Source organism: Pseudorca crassidens, chromosome 2 (assembly GCF_039906515.1).
Source record: "Pseudorca crassidens isolate mPseCra1 chromosome 2, mPseCra1.hap1, whole genome shotgun sequence".
NCBI classification, from domain to species: Eukaryota; Metazoa; Chordata; class Mammalia; order Artiodactyla; family Delphinidae; genus Pseudorca; species Pseudorca crassidens.
Genome location: NC_090297.1, coordinates 123,929,712 through 123,950,013, shown reverse-complemented (window position 1 = coordinate 123,950,013; position 20,302 = coordinate 123,929,712). Strand labels below are relative to the sequence as shown.

Below are 20,302 nucleotides of genomic sequence, written 5' to 3'. Positions count from 1 at the left end.
ATAGATTTCAGCCATAATCCGTGGATTTTGGTCTTCTCATTCTGTTAGCCCCAAAGTGAAGAAGTGCAGCAGCTTAGGTTTTCCCTGGGTGCCGGCTGTCACCGGGCCACCACAATACGTCTGCTTGTGAGTCTCATTAGCAGGTTCCCATGGGGCTCCCCTAGGAATTGAGATCTCTGGCCTCCCTGGGCTTTGCCGGGCAGGGCCGCTGCATGGTGGGTAGGTCAGCCCTGGAGTGGACCTTGATTCCAGTGCTGAAACGTGAGCTAGATGCTTACGTTTGGTCTTGGGAGGCCAGACGACAACTCCAAAGCTGACAGGTGGCTACGGGTGATCGGAGCAAAGAAGGGGCCTTCAGGAGAAAGGGCCACGGGCTTCTCCAACAGCTCTGCCACTCGCCAACCCAGTTGGGGTGGACAACCCAGACATCAGCCCAACCCAGGCTTCGAGGGAGGCCTGGGCATGGTGGGAGGCCAGCCTCTCCAAATGCTGCCCTCGTGTGATGCTCGAAGCTCCTGGAACTGGGAATAGAGCCTTCCCAGCTGTCTTCTGCAGGGAAGGACGCTGACTCCCATTTGCTCAGAGGAAATGCCCCTCCTCAGAGGAAATGCCCTTGTGAGGTCTGGGCTGGAGGGAAGGAAGGAGACCCTGGGGCCTTTGAATTTTCCTGCCTTGTTTTGCCAAGTTCCCTTCCTGGCGCCACCTAGAGGTCTTCTGGTTACTTCAAAGTGCCAGTGTCACCCCAGAATTGCACTCTGTTCTTTTAGCCGCTCAAAGGCACTCATGACTCTTCTGGCCACTCCAGGCTTCTGATCTGATCCCTGTGCCTGTCGTTTTGTGCCTTTTTCTTTCTTTCTTTTTAAAAAAAAATTTGTGAAAGGGGGTGGATTGGGCCCAGCCCAGTAGATGTGTTGTTGTTTCATGTGAAAAAACTCAGGGTAACTGAGTCTACTCTCCAGTGGTAAAATGCTGGATAAACAGAATAGAGAGTTGCCGCCCGGCTGCCCTGTTTCCACATCTCTTAGCCGAGCCGCATTGGTCTGGCTCCAGTGATTTCTCCCACTGGTAGAGACCAGGACTTGTGCCTGGCTTTCACTGCAGCCTCAGAGATGGCGTCCAGAACCCACTGTGGCCTCAGCCGTCCCGGGTGGCAGTGGATGTTCCCCCGGCGACCCACCCCTCCGCAAGCCGGGCTTCCAGCTGAGACGTAGTCATATTCTGAGGCCAAGACCCTGGAGGTGGCTGATCATGTTTGGGCTCTTCTCTGGCCCCAGACCTCCACACCAGCCCCCAGGAGAGGGGCAGGCTCCTTGCAAAAGTGCTTTCCCCACAGGCCATGACAGGGAGCTTCTGAGAGCAGTGTGCTCTGACTGCACGGGTTCAGCCCCCATCATTTCCTCCGTGGCTCTGAAGGAGAAAGGAGGGCATGTGTGTCATGTCACTTTGTCCCCTCAGAAGAATTAGGATGAAGGTACAGGGTGGAGGTGTCTCCTCTCTGTAGGTTTGCTGGGGAGGAACGCTGGTGGTCCTTCGTGGCAGGTAGGTAGGTCTTCCTCGTGAGATCGGAGGAGTTTGACTTTTCTGTGCTTTTTTTTAATTGCTAAGAGTGCCTTTTTTGTTAACTCCATGGTCTTTATGGCCACCAGCTCTTTTGTTCATGGAGTCACTATTTTCTCAATTTTCTAAGGACACCCAATTAGAATTCTGTTTGTTTTCTGAAGCTCCCTGCATCGTCTCCCGAGACATCCTTTTTTCTCCCTTCTCTCCTTCCTCCCTTCCTTTTTTATTTCCCCATTTCTGCTAGTGCCTTTCCTTAAGTATCTGGTGATCTCCACCGTCCCTCACGGTTAGTAAGTCGGCCCAGGAAAGCCAGCGGGAAGCCCTGGGCGGTGGTGGGACTGGGCTGTCTCACGGGGCGCCCAGATCTTGGGGTCTGTGGGGCTTTTCTCTCTGGCTGGCTGGATTTCCCTGGGGACGGGGTCTCTGGTCTTCTGCCCAGGGTGAGGCTCCCACTGGTAACTATGTAGCTTCTCATTGTTCCCTCGGTTTTTGCCACGTTGCCATGTGCCTGGTGTCGCTAAGTCCAGAGTCCCCCAGTTCACTCTGTCCACTCTCCTGCCAACATGGGGAACGGGAGCCTGGACCCCGAACTGGGAACAGCAGTGGAGGCGACCCACTGCTTCCTGTAGAGACTTTCCATCAAGCCCCACCTGCCTGCAGAGACTCTGGACCTCCAGTTCCTGAGCTTCTGGGGGCCTCCTTCCAGGCCTCCCCCTCTGCCAGCCTCAGCTCTTTCCTGGGCTAGTTTCACTGCCCACTTCCCACCTTCCAACTTACAAACATCCTCTTCATTTGGGGGTTTGGCCTCTTCAAAAAACATCCCACGATCTTCTCCCACGACCCTTCACCTTGTTTTCTCTCCCACCTGCCTTGTTGGTGTTTGACGTTTGTCACGAGCGCTTCCCCTCTGGGGGGACCCAGTGAATCCTGTCACAGACTCCCTGGGATAGGAACAAGCGGCGAAGTGAAGGAAGGGCAGCTAAGAGCTCCGTGTCCTCAGTGCGTGGAGAGCACGCTTTGCGAGGAGGACAGAGCGGACAGGGGAGCGGAGGCGAGGCCCCTGGGGACTGGGTGGGCCGTGGATTGTGCAGTCAGTGCCGACCTTGCCTTGCAGACCTGGGCCTGTCCCCACACCTCACGGCACTCATGGCAGGCGGGCAGCCCCTGGGTAACAGCAGCAGCACGGGGGACACCGGCTTCAGCTGCTCTCAGGACTCAGGTAAGCCCCTCGCCTGTCGCGCTTCCCCAGTGCCTGCCGGGTGGGAGCTGGTGGGGAGAGGGATGTCTCCCAGGGTGTGGAGGGGCGAGAGGCAAGGGTCTGGGTGTCCAGTCACGGCTCTTCAGCATCTCTGTGCCCCAGTTTCCTCCTCTCTACAGGATCTCAGCTCCTATTCTCTCTGCCATGCAGGGTTGTTGTGAGATTCAAATTAAGTGAAAGCCTTTGAAAAGTTAAAATGCTAAATGATTGTCAGTTGTTACTCGAATTATAATAACCATCGTCCAGTGCAGGCTCCGGAGTCAACCTGCTTGGTTTTCAGTCTCGAATTGACTTTTTTTTTTTTTTTTTTTGGCGGTACGCGGGCCTCTCACTGTTGTGGCCTCTCCCGTTGTGGAGCACAGCCTCCGGACGTGCAGGCTCAGCGGCCATGGCTCACGGGCCCAGCTGCTCCGCGGCATGTGGGATCCTCCCGGACCGGGGCACGAACCCGTGTGCCCTGCATCGGCAGGCGGACTCTCAACCACTGCGCCACCAGGGAAGCCCTCGAATTGACTTTTAAGAGCTGTGTTATCTCAGACAAGCTGCTCAGTCTGTTTCTAAACCTTCGCGTTTCTCCATTTGTGAGCTGGGGCAGCCGTCCCTCTATCAAGGGCAGCTCCAACCAGGTCGGATACCTTGTCACCATCATTAGATGCCCTGCGACATGCCTATGGGGAACTCGGTCTCCCCAAAGAAACACATCTCCAACAGAATTCTCCAGACCCTCCCTGTAGCTGCGGCCCAGGGGATGGTACCGGCCCAGGACTCCTCCCCGCAGCGGCAGGCTCTGTGATGTCACAGTCTGCTGCCGGCGCTCTGGGGACCCAAATGCCACACCCCGTGCTTGCCAGTTCATGACTGGATGAGAGGCTCGTGGGCAGAGGCTGTCGGTGTCCCTGCGTCAGTCATTCATGGAGCTGACGAAGCACCCCGTCCCGGGGCTGCTGTCTGTCCGTGTTCTGGGCGTGAAGGGAGGGTGCCAAATCCTGGCCCTCGACAGCAGGCTGTCTGTGGGCATTTCCCTCCCTGCTCTTGCATCTCTCCTGCCGGGACCTTTGGAAAACTCCTCTCTGCCTTGACCTGTGTTTCTTGGCCTGAGCCTGTGTCACGGAATTTCGGGGGGACCGGCCGTGGGCAGGGACCCAGCCCAGGCCTCCTGTCGTGGAGCATTTCCCCGCAGGCAGAACATTCCCTGAGGATGTTCTCCCACTGGCAGCCCGGAGGCTTGAACCACTGGTAGCACCCGCCCTTGTAGGCCCGAGTCCCTGCTGTGACTTGAAGGACGGGAGGGTCTCTGTCTCTCCTCGGGCTCTCTCCCTCTTCTCAGACAACCAGCAGGAATCCAGAGGCAGAGTGACATTCATTCATTTAACAGATATTTACTTGCCAGGCCCTTGCTTTGAGCAGACACTGCGCTAGGTTCCGGAGATGTAGTGGTAAACTGCCCTCATGGGGCTTTCCGTCTAGTGGGAAAGACGGCCATCCCATGCGCTTTAAATGGGTGAATTGTGTGGGATGCGAATTATACCTCAATAATTCTGCTTTTAGTAAGGGTTATAAGGGTGATGAGAGCTATGGAAGGGGAAGCCGAGTGCTGTGAGGACACGTAACGGGGTCGTATGTGCCCCCTGTTGGGGAGAACTTGTCGGCGGGGAGGGCGGTGTTAGAAAAGCTTCTCTGAGGAAGTGATGTGAAAACCTGAAGAGTGAATAGGAGGTGACCAGGCAAAAAGGAGTAAGGGGACAGTGTCGTAAGCCAGCGGTCCCCAACCTTTTGGGCACCAGGGACCGGTTTCGTGTAAGACAATTTTTCCACGGACCAGGGAGGGCATGGTTCAGGCAGTGATGCCAGCGACGGGGGAGCCGCAGGTGAAGTTTCGCTCGCGTGCCCACCATTCACCTCCTGCTGTGCGGCCCGGTTCCTAACAGGCCGCAGCCCGGTACCGATCCGCGGCCCGGGGCTTGGGGACCCCTGTTGTAGGCAGAAGGAAGAGCATGGGCTTTGGGGGTCACACAGACCGGAGTGTGAGCTTCAGCCCCGCTGTTTATTAGCGGTGTCCTCACGAGTGATGACTTTCATTGATGAGGCACCTGTTGTGCGCCAGGCAATGTGTCACATCGTCACACGTCTCAACTCAAAATCCTCCCAACAACTCTATGAGGTAGAGAGAATTACGATCCCCATTTTGTAGACATGGAAGGATGCTGAGGGACTAAATATCCTGCCTGTGATCGTAGATCTGTCCCATTTGGGAAGCTGTGTGCTTAACCACCATGTTGTGAAGTCCGCTAGAGGAACACGCCTTTTCAGGTTGCTCTGCAAAAACACATGAGGGAGGCTTCCCTGGTGGCGCAGTGGTTGAGAGTCCGCCTGCCGATGCAGGGGACACGGGTTCGTGCCCCTGTCCGGGAAGATCCCACATGCCGCGGAGCGGCTGGACCCATGAGCCGTGGCCACTGAGCCTGCGTGTCCGGAGCCTGTGCTCCGCAACGGAGAGGCCACAGCAGTGAGAGGCCCGCGTACCGCAAAAAAAAAAAAAAAAAAACCACATATGAGGAGCTCCCAGCTCCCCTTTCTTCCTAATTTCCTGAGCACCAAGGCCTTGAAGGACTGATAGCTGGAGGCTAAGACAGAACAAGACTGGTCCCCCCGCCCCGCCCCTGCCTGCCCACCTGCCCAGCTCTCTCTCATAGGACTTCCTTCCTTTCTGCCTTTTCCCCACTTTTTGGGGGGCATATTTCTCAATCCCTTTTTGGCCCCCAAAGAACTTTACATGTTCAGGTTTGAAATGTTTATTTAGCACGGAATACTTTAACTAGAATGATAGAAATTCACACTGTAAGAAGAATCACTGTGAACACAAAGCCCCTTTAATAGAGCCCCCTCCTCCGCTCAGCCCGACTGCCCTTCCCCATTCCAGGTCTGGCAGACTCATCACTTGTGAGTCTGCTCGCTGTGGCGGGTAACCCGTCCGCCTGGATAACGCTGCTGTATTTTTGGTGTGTCTGAAGCAGCCCCAGTGGCTGGCTGCAAACTCCCTGAAATGGGACGAGAGACAGTGTGTGTCCTGGGCAAATGCTGCAGGGCACTTGGTTGCACCTGATTGTGGGTTTGAATACACGAAAGGGGAGAGAGGGACGCAAGGGGTGTGAGCGAGGGCGAGAAAGGTGGCGAGAAGGACTTGGTGTTGCCTGTTGTAGGCGCACAATCGGCCCTTGGTTTTAGGAACGGATGTCATGCTGCTCGAAGACTTCACGTCTGATGACAACCCTCCCTCCCACACTTGCCCACCCAAGAGGAGGAGCTCAGTGACGTTCGAAGATGAAGTGGAACAAATCAAAGGTGGGTTTCTGTGACTGACGGCTTCAGGGAAACGGGGGAAGGGAAAGGATCTTAGGAAAGCTCCTTGGCCCAGCCTGCTCCCATCCCCAGCACACCAGGGCTCCCGCCTTTGCCCAGCCCCATGTCACTCCCGGCCTGCCAGTCTCACTTGAGTCCTTAGGCTTCCAACTCTCGGAGCAAGCAGCATCTAAGGCTGGGCAAGCAGTGGCCTACGTACACAGACACACACACACACACACACAAAAAAAATTCCCATCTCCTCCCTCAGGAAGTTGCCCGACTGGATACAACAGTTTCTGAGCCCTCCGCGGTTTCTTTCCTTCATGGATGATGTGTGGTTACGAGTCTGAACCTGCCCTCTTTGAGCCTGGCTTCCTCCCGTGGAAAATGGAAGTCGTTGCCCAGTGAGTGCGCCGACTTCCCCGGAGGCAAAGGCCGCCGTCTCGATTGGCCTGTTGCCTCTGAAGCTGATGGGGGCGCTGGGATCCTGTGAGAGGAATGAGTTCTGCTGTCATCCAGTCCCTACGTTTTTCTGCTCCAGTTGCTCTGAATTCAGCCCTCAGCGCTCTCGGTGCCTCTGGAACTTGGGGTCTAGTTTCCCATCCAGATATGCTGATTAGAAGAGCGACAAAGGAGCCATCCAGGCTGCCCACAGATGGAAGAATCTCTTTTTTTCTGAATCCCACCCGGTGGTGAGGACAGCCACCGACATGGCCGGATGTGGATGTGGTGGAAGAGTCCAGGGACTTTAAGATATAAATTCTTCAGAAATGCTGAGTACCAAAATAAATATGGGCCGGGGCAGAGTTTGAGGTTCATAATTTGTCCCATCTCTTCTACCACCCCCTCCCCGATTCCAGATGAATGGAGGGGTGGTCATGGGCGTCAAGGAGGCAGATATCAACTCGTCTGCTTTACGGGCAGAGTGGATGCAAGAACAGAGCTTGGATTAGCAGCTTCATGGGCTCTATAATATGTTACTCCCGTGTTAAAAAAAATGGATTGAAGCCCTCCGCAATCCACCCAGCCAGCATAGGGCCAAGCCTGCCCCATCCAGCCTACGTGTTGGGGGACGGCAGTTCCAAAGGCGCCTTCTCTGCACGCAGGGCAGGGAGCAGGCACGTGTGTAAGACCTTGTCAGTCCTCCCGGGAGTGAGTGGCAGGGCAGAGGTCCTCCCCTCTTTCCTTCCTGGAGAATGGGGTGGAAGTTGCCTACTCCAGACAACGTGAGGTGTAGGGGATACGCCGTTCCTCCCAAAATGTCAGGAGAGAAACAGGCAGTGAGGTTAATAGTCATAAGGCCATGGATGTGAAATTGAAGGGCCCTCTCCCTCCCTCCCTCCCTCCCTCCCTCCCTCCCTCCCTCTCTCCCTCTCTCCCTCCCTCCCTCCCTCCCTCCCTCCCTCTCTCCCTCTCTCCCTCCCTCCCTCTCTCCCTCCCTCCATCCCTCCTTCCCTCCCTCACTCCTTCCCTCCTGTGCACTTTAGGTGTCAGGAGTCCTAATCCTGGGGGAAGGGGCACCTGAACCTTTAATGTCCTTCCAGTCCTGAGGTTCTCCATGGCTTTGGGGAATCTCTGAGCGAGGGTGGAGAGGACAGAGACCACATTCAGGTTTGTGGAAGTTTAGAGCCAAAGCTATTATACACTCCAGGGAGCTGAAAGACCAGAGAACTCTTTCAAAGATGTAAAAATTTGAATGTCATTAATAGAAAGTATTTATCAAGCCTTTTCTATGAGCCAGACCTAGGCTAAAGCACCTTAGGAAGAGCTGTCTAATTATCACGGGAACCCCATGATGTAAGGGGTGTGCCAGGATCTTCTCTTTACAGATGAGGTAACCGACGTGAGATTAAACACTTCTAAGATTTCCCAGATAGTAAGTAGGGGAGTCAAGGATCGTCACCTTACGGACTGTGACTCCAGAACCCACACCCTTAACCTCAGTTTGCTTCCGCTCCCAGGGGCAGTGAAGCAAGGGCAGGCCTCTCCCGGGACAGCCACGGTCCTGGTCCCTCGCTAACCTTTGCTCTGCCTTCTCTCTCAGAAGCCGCCAAGAACCCTGTTCTTCACGTGAGAGCCGAAGTGCACAAGTCCTTGGACAGTTACGCAGCCAGCTTGGCCAAAGCCATAGAGGCTGAAGCCAAAGTCAACTTATTTGGGGAGGAGGCGCTGCCTGGGGTCTTGCTTGCCGCACGGACCGTCCCCGGGGTTGGCTTTGGGAGCCGCCGAGGCAGCAGAACTCTCGCGAGTCAGAGGCTGCAGCTGCAGAGCATCGAAGAGGGGAACGTTCTAGCCGCGGAGCAGACGTGAGGGTGGATGCCCTCAACACACACTGGTGTGCAGCCATCAGAAAAAACACTGAACACAATGTCTGTAAGTGACTTCCGTGTCTCTGTGAGACCACACGTGGGCTTCCTTGAGGTCTCAGCGATGGGACCAGAGGCATCTAGAGTACAAAGCAGAGCCAACGGAGGTGTGGCTGAGACTTTGTGGGAGGTGGGCCGTAGAGGGGATCTAGAGACCACGGCTTAGACGGAGACCGCCGTGTGGGTCACTTCCTCCTCTGCACATCCTGTGCCCTGGGGGTCCAGCCACGCACTGTCCCGGAGGCCTCAGGAGGCGAGCCCTTCCCAGGGCCCTTCGGAGGATGACGCTGCTTCTGGGTGGTTGATGTGGACCCTGCCGGGCCGTCAGTTTTACACTAAATGGTCCCCAGAGGAGAGCCCAGGAGCCGAGCTCCCCAGATCCAGGTGCTGCGCCCTGGGGTCCTGGTTATGACCTCGCCTCTGGTGGCGCCACCTGCTGGTGCTAGTAGGGACAGCTCACGGGCCGCTGGGTGGACGCAACAGGCCTGGGGCTGCTGTGGCTGAGGACGGGGCCGCCTCCCTAGTGACTGAGTCTTTTGCTATTTCATAAGAAGGGAGAAACCACTGTAAAAGACAGGAGGAAGGAGCAGATACCAGATGTTTCATTTCTAGAATTTAAAAAAACAAAAAAATCCATTTGGTTAGGATGAAACCACGATCTTAACTGAGCCTGAAAGGGCCATGGGGCCAAGCGCTGCTGGGAACTAGAGATACTGTTATCGTTGGAGGGAATCCCCTTCACATAGGAAGACCTCATGGAATAGACTCGGCTTGTGATGTTTGATGGACTGTTTCGATTAGCTGGCCTCCAGGGAATACTCCCGTAGGCAGCAGCTACCATTTCCCCGCCCTGAGCAGTGTAAGACGAGACAGACTTGAAGAAACGCTGGACCTGGCATCAGCAACCTGCGTGCAGGCCCGGCTCCGCCGTACCTTCCTCATGTCATTGGGACTCCCTGTCACCTCTAGGCCGTCTGGAAAATAAGATAAGGGAGTGAGGAGTTGGATTGAATGGTGGCCAGGATCATTTCTAACTCTGATCTTTGATGTCCTCTGAATTTGTAAGTTAGAAAAAAAAAAAAAAAGTGACCCATGGACCAACGTTTGCACAGCTTTGGAGTGTGGTTTCTAGTGGGCACGTGAAGCACTGCTGCAAGCCCGGGTACGTGGGCTGATCCGATGTGTCTGGAGCACCGTTCTGACAGGATGCCAGCCGGCAAGACACATCAATGGGGGCAGAGGCGGAAGTGGGCCACGCATTGTGGCTTGTATGTTAGGTCTCTCTCCCTTGGAGCTGGGATGGCCGTCACATGTGTGGGCTTGGAGCGGTGGCTGTGGTGACGTGAACCACCTGTGCCTGCCCTTCAGCTTGGGCGATTAGGTCAGCCAAGTGCAGGCCTTTCCCCGCCTTCAGAATTCCGGGGGGTCAGCAGAGGGTACATTCTGAGGAGATCTACCTGCGTCTGCTATGAGGCAGCCATCCCAGAAAGGGAATCACGTTTGTGGCGTTCCATTGGGGTCTAGCTAGCTCTCAGTGAGGCAGTGTCTCTTTGCTGTGTGGCAGAGACCCAGTGGTTGGCTGGTCCCCTGGTCTGCAATTTACAGAAGACTTCCTGAGACCTGGGGGCTGCTACCTTCATGGTGATCAAACTCATCAGCAACTCCTGTGGGTCAGTTGGGTGCCAGCCACGGGTCTGCATTCTGGATGGGAGTGGGAAGGATCAGAAGGTGGTTTCACCCTTGGGTTCTGCCGATGAGATGTGCAGATCAGTCAGACTCTGCTGTCACTACTGGGTGGCATTCCGGAACCTGAGGGCATTTTATGTTTTCTGCATGTATTTTTTCCTAGCACTGGTCCTTGTCTAGTTTCTAAAGGGACCATACTTCTGAGCTTCTAGTACGCACCAAGGTGGAACAGGGCAGGGACCTTTACCTCTAGGTTGGAATAGCCCACGATGCCACCCCTCCCCCACCCCTTAGGGCATTTTGAGTGCCGCAAAGTGACTTGCAACCCAGGGGCTGGAGAGTGCTTCCCCTGGACTGTACTTAGCTGGGCTCTAGGGAGAGAGTCCTGAGACATCTCCCGGCCTCCAAGTCCTCACTGGCTGATCCCAAACTAGCTTAGATACACTAGGATTTAATCTAAGCCAACCTAGCAATACTGCGCTTCCTGAAAGCATTCTGTGCGTTTCCTCTTTTCTACCGAGGTCCATTTATTTATTCATCTACCAGACACTGCACCTCCAGCGTGTGCAAGGCACCAAGCTAGGCTCTGTGAGTACTAACACTAAAGCGTGTTCACTCTCATATAGGGAGAGACCTGGGAGAGACTGAGGCTAATAAATTGCAAAGTCCATGAATGATTATAGAAAGAACTGTGGGCTCCAGAGGGAGGTGAATATTTCCGATTAGAAGGAGTTAGGGGTAGCACCATGTAGGAGGTGACTGTTTGAGCCAAGCCTTGGAGGATGTCTGGCAGCTGGAACCATATTTTCCATATTCATGAATTCAGATTTTCCTTGATTCAGCCTAAGCGAGAGAAAGGAGAGCAAAAGGAGGTGGATGGGGGAGAGGGCGAGGACATAATCCCTACATGCTCTGACGTTTCTGAGAGGATTTTTGAGGACCCCTGTCCTTAGTGCAGAACCCCAACTGCCCCCGCTGAACCCAGGCCCATTATAATGCTTTATTCTGCTGTGCAGTGGCAGCCTGAGGACTTCCTGAGGGGGCCACGTGGACAGTGGCAGGTGGGACACTTGGCCACTTGTTCACGTCAAAACCTCAGTCCTGCATCTTCTGGTTTTGACAGGACCACGTTTAGGACTGTTGCCCATCTCTGCTTCTTTCATAGAGATTGCCACTTGACCGTGTCCCCCCCAGTGCTATACCCCAGATACCAGGTTTGGGGGCTAGTGTGACCCAGAAGGCACTGGAGTGCCACGCCACTGAGCACACAGCTCAATCCCTAGCCTTTTCCCAGGCCAGACGCACCAAGACTGGAGTTCAGGGCCTTCGACACTAGGTGGCAGCAGTGTGGCTGCGATGCCGCTGGCAGTTCCCCACCGGGAAGAGCTAAGGGTAAAGCTGAAGGCTCGTTTGCTTCTGGCTTCGAGCACCTACTCTGAGCTCCTGGTCTCCACTGCAGTCCTCGGCCTTTAAAGGACCACCCAGCTAGCTTGCTTACAAGTGTGACCCCATTCGGGGTTGCAGGTACTGCCAGTGCTCAGCTGTGTGAGCTTAAGCAAATCACTGCTGTAGAAACGGGGTTGAGGAATGTTAAGACGAGGGCCATCTGGTGCTAATGTTCTTTGATTCTCATTTAAGGAGCTGCTGGGTAGTCTCTGAGTGAACGGCGGGACTAATTCAAGTGTTTGCAATAGGCCAAGGTAGTTTGGAGTGGACAGGAGAGGGAGGAAAAGCGCTTTGATACAGTGAGAGACTTTACTGGCCTGTTCAGATTTAACTAGATGAGTATTTTGTCTATCCTGATAGTGGGTCCCTGAAATACTTGCAGATTAGAGACAGGTCTGCGGATGGACCACGGGATATACTCACGACAAGGGTTCAGCCTTGAGCCCCAGCCGTCTCCCGTCTGGAAGGAACTGTGAAGGTGATGTGGCTACCAAAGGATGAGACAGGGAACTAGCACATAGTGCCTACTGTGTGCCTGACCTGTTAAGACATCTGAGTGCCCGTCATGTGCTAGGCATTAGTTGGGCACTTCCAAATGCTTTATCTCACTGCAAATGATACAGTGGGGATAGTGCAGGCTTTGGTATGGGACGTTCTGGGTTCGGATTCCACGCTGCTGCTTCTGAGTAAGGTGTCCTTGGGCTAATTACTCGATCTTTCTGTATTGCAGTTTCCTCATCTATAAAATGAACTTTGTATTCTGTTTTTATGTGGGGACACAGACTCCAGGGGGCCCTCTGATTATGTGGATTAGGGCATCCAGCACAGTGCCTGGGGCATAGCGGATGCTGAACCCCTGCTGTTTCTTCTCCACTCTGCAGGTGGGTGTATTATTCTTGTTTTACAGGGCTCTGGTGATAAGAAGTGAGAATCTTAAAAAGATAACCGTTATCCTAGATAAGAGGTGTTGAAGGTTGTTGCCGTAGGAATCGTCACGTCTGCCGTACAGCATGAAGGGATGTGGTGAGAAAGGAGAAGACGATAGAGAGGAGGGGGTAAAGGCTAAGTGGCACTTGGGATTCAGGAGATCTGAAGGGGCGAAACTGAGCTTTTCTGTTACTGGCTATCGAAGATGGTAGAGCCCCAGGCTGCTGTGGCATCTGGAATCAAAGCACAAGCTCAGCTTTGAGCTCCCTTACAGCCCAGAAGGGATGCTCTCCCTGAGATGTGACCTGGAGTCTCAGGGCAGCCCCATCCTGCAGTGACAGTGACTGCTTGGCCTTGGCTTTGGGGTTCAGATTCTCTGAGTCTCCGAGCCCCTGAGGGAAGAGGCAGCGCAGGGGCAGGAGTCCATGCTGCCACCCACAGTGTACACAGAACCCCAGGTGAATTCCATGGGAGAGTGAAGGGAAATCACATTTTTCACCCTGAAGCAAAGGAAAACGGCTGTGAGCACAGTCGTATGTGACTACAAGAGGGGGCAGAGCCGGACCGTCCTTCTGGGTTGGGAAGGGGCACACACAGAATCCAAGGAGGCCTAGGGAGGTGAAGGGAATTGTCCAAGGTCTCAAAGGAGATTAAGCCAGGGTGGGGGCTGAAACGCCAGGTCTTGGCCATGTGACTGAGAGAGGGAAAGAGCCAGCTTTGCAGCTCGAGGAGGATGAGGGATAGTTAACAGTCATCATTATTAGAAGGCCAGTAGGGCTTTACTGGGTAGGTAGGACTATTGTAAAGCAAGGAGTTTGGGAGACTGGAATATCTGCTTGCCAGACCTATAAAAAACTGCAGGCCTAAGGTGGCTGGATTCACTGGAAAGAATTCAAAGCACAAACTCAAATCTGCATAAGATTACCAAGAGCACAGTTCTGCTCACTGTTATTTTCAGGAGAACAAAGTACGCAAAGCTGTGTTCATTTCCCTCAGAAAGCATTTTCCTGAGCAGTATTAACAGCTTAAGAATTAAAAGCCACTTCTGTTTTTCCTTTTTTTTTTTTTTTTTTTTTTTTGCGGTTTGCGGGCCTCTCACCGTTGTGGCCTCTCCCGCTGCGGAGCACAGGCTCCGGACGCGCAGGCTCAGCGGCCATGGCTCACGGGCCTAGCCGCTCTGCGGCACGTGGGATCTTCCCGGACGGGCACGAACCCATGTCCCCTGCATCGGCAGGCGGACTCTCACCCACTGCGCCACCAGGAAAGCCCTGTTTTTCCTTTTGACACCACCATCTTGAAGTATCACTAATCATTGGTGAGTCTGACCCTCCCAAAGGAAAAGACAGTCCTAGGGAGGATCACAGGCCCGGGCAGGCGGCCAGGGGAAAGAGCCTGTCTGGCTGGAAATAGGTCTGTCAGTGACGTGGACATGCTTAAGGGACAGAGCCCTATGCTGTGTTCTGATAAGGGACCCCTGGATGCAAAGGTGGTTCAAAACCAACCTTCAAGATAAAGACCAGCTGATCCTAAAATATAGTTCACTTGAAGTTTTTGGACGCTTATTTTTAAGATTAAAAAATGCTTAGGATTATTATAAACCAATATTTATCAAAAAGTAAGAGTGTACTTAGAATAGTTTTGTTTACCTGATTAAGTATCTGGGTTTTGGTCTGTGTAGGGCTGAGCAAATTGTGAACTTGTGCTTGAGCTTGTGGACGTTTTCGGATGTCTCCCCCTTTACCCCCACCCCTGTTTTCCACAGACTTGTCTCTGTCTCCAGCCTCCCTTCCCATGGGCTAAAGAGAGGAAGGAGACTGAGCAGGAAGGGGCCAACCGTTGCACAGTCCATACCACAGTCGCCTGGGTCCATCCATCCATGTGTTTTTCATGAATTCCCGCAAGAAAATTAGCTTCATGGAATATCGTTAAGTGGCGTGGAAGTGACCAAGAAAGAGACAACAAACAAACACTGTTAACCCAGAGTTCTAAAGGAGGTTTAATGAATAGCAGTGCTGTCTCTCGATATGTCCATCCCATAACCGAAGTCAAAGGGCGGGTGGTAGATTATCAGAGACTTGGAACAGCCTCAAGGCACAGAGCCCACCACCTCTGTCTGACCCAACACCTGCCACCACTAAAGCCGCATTCCTTGTCTAAGTGGGTAAGTGAGCCCTGGGGTCCACTGTCTCCCCTGCAACAAACACTGGACCATGGAAGCGGCCAGGACTCGTGAACTCTGCCTCTGTAGAATGTCTTCTCTCCTAGCTGCCTCCTTGACTGCTTGTCTGGCCTGCCCTGCTCCTTTATAACATATAACACCCAAACTACAAAATCGCTAAAGGCAGGGGGCCTGATTCCTTGGACAAATACCACTTTGTAATGTTTGGGTTTTAAAAAAAAAAGAACAGTTTTAGAGCAGTTTTAGGTTCCCAGCAAAACTGAGCAAAAAGTTCAGAATCCCCCCACTCCCACCTGCTCAGCCTCCTCCACTATCGACATCCTGCGCCAGAGTGAACAAACGCCATTGATTTTCTCCTCTTGCTCTTCCTGCCAGAGTCACCCTTGACCCCACTGAGTACTCCAGTCTGGGCTGTCGGTTTTCCAGCACTTCTCTATGGCATAATCCCTCTGTAGTGTCATATTGTGTGCCGCAGTTGTCCTTTCAGTTATTCTGTAAACCCTTCAACCTCTCGTGGGGTCCTAACACAGCCCCTGGGACATGGGTGGTGCAAATATGACTACCTCTATCTGAGGGAGGAGGAAACAGAAGCCCAAAGAAGTCACATGGCTTGAGCAGATCACATAACTATTTGGGTACCAGAAACTGAGACCTGGCACTTTTTGGAAATCATGCCTTTGCCCTGTTTGGCTAAACTTCTAACTCACTCCTTTCTTTCCCTTTGACCATTCAGCGTATTCCTAATATGGAGACATATGCGTCCTGCCCAGGCTAAGAGCTAGATGTTGAAGTCCAACTGAAGTTACCGAGCCAACTAGAGTTATTTTTCCTCTCTCCAGAAAGCCAGTCTGTCTTCTCTCAGCATCAGGTGTCCTTGGGCTTGCAGCCATGTTCCGGGGAGGCACCATCCCTGGTCTCCACACGGGAGAAGGATGCTTTGCCTGGCCACACCTGTGAGTCTGTTCATGGCCCAATGAGAGTGGGCATGACAGTTTAGGAGACAGGAGAGAGGATGGCTGAAGGGTTAAGTCTGCAGGTGCAGCTTCAAGTCGTAACCTGCAAGACACAGACCTGGGTGTGGATGGCTTAAGTCGAGTGAAGGTGGACCCCAGAGAGGAGGAAGACCAGGAATTAGAAGACTGGATGGTCAACACTTTCAGTTGAAACCTAGAAGTTGGAGAAAGGAAGGCTAGAAGCCAGAGCTCTCAGAACTGGCTTGTGCTAATATGGTGTGTGAGTATCCATGATGCTCTGGGATTGCTCATAGCCTGACCCCTGAACTCAGGTAATGAGGGACCACTGATCGTGAGAGATGATGATTGGGGGTGGAGATAAAGTACTTTGAAAGGAGAAATGAAAAAAAGCTCTTCTATGTGATTCTGTCACACAGAAGTCAAAACTGAAAAGGTTATTTAATCTAGAAAAGAACAAAGAAAGACAATCTTAGGTTACAAGAAAAGATTTGGAAAACGTGGGTCAAGGTATCAAGGCATTAAATAGTCAAAGTCAGGATATCTTAAAACAACCAACTTCTTTAATTAGAAAGCAACAAACATGCAAATGGCAAGTGTAGAAATTTATTTGAACCAACATTTTCACTATAATGAAAATTACTCTTCAACAATGATCCAAGCTCCCACATTTGAAGGTTAGGGAAAATATTGCACTTTGCATTTTCTAGCACTCCTCATACATGGCAAAAAGTTTTTAAAACATTTCGCTAGTTTTGTTTTACACACACTCCCAAATTCATGCACACAATCATTCCAAACCAATGTTAGGTCATCCCCCCAAAAGGGAAAAACTCCAAAAAACCACAACCTTAAAATTGCACTGAAGCTCTGTAAAGAAAAAAATATAAATGTCTTATACAAATTTCCGAACATCTAAGTGCTTGCCAATAAGAGCTGATTATTCCTCATCCTCATTTTCATTCTCCTGACCGGAGCCTTCTGATCTGTCACTCTCCAACCGGTCTGGAAGACACAGATATGAGACAAAACGAAATACCTTTATTATTACAATTAAAATAAGTTTCAATGCCTTTTGTTCAAAACTGATTAAAATGTATATAATTCAGCACATCATCATGTAAAAATCAGTTCACAGCTGTGTGTAGAAAAGTTATTTTTGCCTCTGGAGACAAAGAGTAAAGGAAACACAGCACTCTCAACTTTGAATATTCATGTAATTCCAAAGATATAAAAAGTACAAAGAAAAAACCCTAAAGATCTTGATCTACTGTGGTCTACTGCAATGATTTCAAACCGTGTTCCTGGGAGCCTGGGAGCCCTAGGAGGTGTATCAGGTGTCACCAAGGGGAGTGAGAGGCAAGCTGTGCGAGAGAATTTGGTGGTCGTTCTTGAGGATCTGTGTATTTGTTTATAAAAACATTTCTTAAATATCTGCTATGTTCCAGGATACAATGGTGACCAAAACAGTCACAGTCTCTGTCATCAAGGAGCTTATCTAGACTGAACACTCAAGGGAGTGTACAATTACAGCCCGGCGAGTGAGCACGGCACGTCCTCTCAAGTTCCATGATTTACACTTGCTGTTCCTCTGCTTGGGACACCTTCACCCAGTTCTTCAGCTGTAATGGTTCTGCTTACTCATCTCGATACGACTATTATTCCCTGTGTGAAACTTCCCCCAGACTTTTTCAAATACCCAACCTGCAGAATTATGAACTCCTTCCTTCACACTCCAGAATATTCTGTGTGTATCGTGTAATAATTACAGTAATAGCTTGTTTGCCTGTCTTCTTACAGACTAGACTGAGAGCTCCTGGGAAGATGGTAGTTATTTCTTTTATGTCCTAAGGGTCTAGTATGAGAGGTTCAATGAAGGTTTATCAAATAAATGAACGTCAGTTTTACTAAGATAAGATATATTACGTTAGGGTATGTAAAGAAGGCAACAGTACCGAATCACTACCACCACTAGCGTGGAACCCTTTCTATCACAGAAAGATTTCTCCAGGGTAAGCTGTGGGAAAAAAGGCTTAGACACGGGGGAAACAGTTCCGTCCCACTGTCAACACCAAGAGAAAACGGAATCCTGAGATTTTATTATCTACAGAGGCTTAAACACTCCCATTGGATTCTAAGTCAACAACACCAGTATACAGAAGGGATTGTATGTTTAATTGTCCAAGTGAATTAGATTAAATCCCCTCTACGCCAACGCCATTTCAATGTCAAACTAATGAGATAATGTATGTGTGTATGATTTGTAACCTGAATTATACAAATTTTAGTTATTATTATATAATAAGTGTTCAATACACATTTGTAAAATAAATGAACAAAATAAGATGATGACAGACCTTCACAGGTCACTAAGGAATCTAAACACAGTGGAAGACTTTCTGATCAATAAAAGGCTACCTAAGGGATGTTAGTATAAAAGAGATTACACTCTTTTTATTGGATGATATACTTTCATGAGAGAAAAAAACATGAAGTTGCTATTCTGCTTAACCAGAGTATCGTGAATAGGATATAACAACTGAGTATATTCAACACACCTATTCTGTCATATTACTGGAGACTGAGGAAGCACTATCAGCCTATTTCAGAATGTGTAGGGTGGCCCAAATTCTTTCTGGTTGTCACACTTACGCATGAAGATGGGGACATGGAGGGGAAGGAGGAAATGTCACAGCCTTCAAATCAAGCAGTTTACAGCAGACATTAGAATTCTGCAGAGTCCAAAGCAAGTAACAAGAAGGCGAGGGAGGGCCCCTGGAGTCTCATACGGGTCACACGGTAACTGACAGTGGCTTGTGGAATGAGGAAGAGGGCAGAACAGCTGTCCGTTTCTCAAATCCTTCTCACTTAACTGCTGCCAAGTCATGTCTCAGAATAGAAACCCAACTTCTAAGAATAAATTAAATGAAATCTTTTTGTCCACAAAGTGCTACTGAGGTAGGAAAACTGATAAGCAGTTCAACACTTTCACAAATCTCTGGCTGGTAATTACAGACCACGGAGATCTGAGAACACTGTGTTCTTTTAAATGAAAACTAGAAATAATCACTTCTGTATCCACTGTTTTCGAAAGTTGACAACACCAAACTGCTCCTGTAAGTAAGGTTTACATTTGTGGAAAGGTTCCTGTAATTCTCTGTTAGAAATATTTCTTCAAGAAATTATTTTTGATCGGAAAAGATAAGATCATGAAGAGATACTAAGTTTGCTGGGGGTGTGGGGAGGGGACAAGGGAGATATGAAAAAAATACCCCAAGGAAACCTGTGTTCCAACAAAACAGAGTCAATACAAGACTCATCGTTAGCTAAAGATTTGATACTAGAAGTTCATTCATTTGTTCACCCATTCATTCACGAAACACTATTATATGCTAGGCACTGTTCTAGAAGCTAGCTATCCAGCTGTGAATAAGACAAACTAGGTCTCTGGTCTTAATGAGCTCACTTTCTAGAGGAGAAAAACAGAAAATAAGAAAGGTATTTTTCTCCTTTAATCTGTGTAGCAAGACAAAAATAAAGAAATGAAGTTAGAATAAGTACTTGATGAAATAGGCAATGACCAGAGAGTGACTGAATGAGAAGGAGGGTGTGAGAAGGCACATGAAACAACTTCACACTGGGCGACTAGGGAAGACTTTTCTAAGGAGGTAACACTGGAGCTGAGACCTCAATTGTATGTTCAATTATTAGTGAAGTTGGGGGACGAAGTTGCCTAAAAGGCAGAGGAAACAGCCAGTGAAAAGGTCCTAAATATGCTAACAAGCTTGACGAATCTGAAGAGGAAAGTAGCCATTTATGGCTGAAATGTAGTGGGCGAGGAGAAAACTGGAATGTGTCGACTCAGTGGCTGGCAGGTCTAGGTCATGTAGATCAGCGTATGAAGTCTGGGTTTTAAGAGCAGCTGGGGAGTCCCTGAGAATTTTAAGCAAGGGTGACATAACCTAATGTATATTTTTAAAAAGTGGGTCAGCAAACTATGGCCCCTGTGCAAATCCTCCCACAGCCTATTTCTGTAAATAAAGTTTTATTAAAGCAGAGCCATGCCCTTGATCTACATATTATCTATGGCTGCTTTTGCACCACAATGTCAGAAATGAGTAGCTGCAACAGAAACCACATGGCCCACAAAGCCTATTTACTGTCTGGCCGTTTAAAGAAAAAGTTTACTGACCCACGTTTTAGTTTTATTTTTGGCTGTGTTGGGTCTTCGTTGCTGTGTGCGGGCTTTCTCTAGTTGCGGTGAGTGGGTTTCTCATTGCGGTGGCTTCTTCTTGTTGCGGAGCACGGGCTCTAGGATTGTGGGCTTCGGTAGCTGCAGCACGTGGGCTCAGCAGTTGCAGCACCTGGGCCCTAGGGCGTGTGGGCTTCAGTAGTTGTGGCTTGCGGGCTCTAGAGTGCAGGCTTAGTAGTTGTGGCGCACAGGCTTAGTTGCTCCGCGGCATGTGGGATCTTCCTGGACCAGGGACCGAACCCGTGTCCCCTGCACTGGCAGGCAGATTCTTAACCACTGCGCCACCAGGGAAGTCCCTGACCCATGTTTTAAAAA

General features: G+C 50.8%; 2 protein-coding genes across 24 annotated transcripts in view; one reads left to right on the top strand and one right to left on the bottom strand.

The window, feature by feature from the left end:
* The window catches only part of GPR161 (G protein-coupled receptor 161), a 52,677-nt gene extending 34,503 nt beyond the window's left edge, over positions 1–18,174 (top strand). For 10 of the 15 annotated variants that reach the window (XM_067728548.1, XM_067728553.1, XM_067728552.1 and 7 more), the window contains 3 exons: positions 2,675–2,779; positions 6,044–6,160; positions 8,205–18,174. In XM_067728548.1, coding sequence (XP_067584649.1) covers positions 2,675–2,779; positions 6,044–6,160; positions 8,205–8,470 — 488 coding nt within the window. In that variant the 3' untranslated portion in view covers positions 8,471–18,174. The remainder of the gene's footprint in view (positions 1–2,674; positions 2,780–6,043; positions 6,161–8,204) is intronic. The other 5 variants (XR_010941194.1, XR_010941190.1, XR_010941191.1 and 2 more) reach the window with 5 other exon arrangements.
* DCAF6 (DDB1 and CUL4 associated factor 6) overlaps positions 16,279–20,302 on the bottom strand; it is a 172,510-nt gene continuing 168,486 nt past the window's right edge. For all 9 annotated transcript variants that reach the window (XM_067728540.1, XM_067728541.1, XM_067728538.1 and 6 more), the window contains one exon: positions 16,279–16,740. In XM_067728540.1, coding sequence (XP_067584641.1) covers positions 16,676–16,740 — 65 coding nt within the window. In that variant the 3' untranslated portion in view covers positions 16,279–16,675. The remainder of the gene's footprint in view (positions 16,741–20,302) is intronic.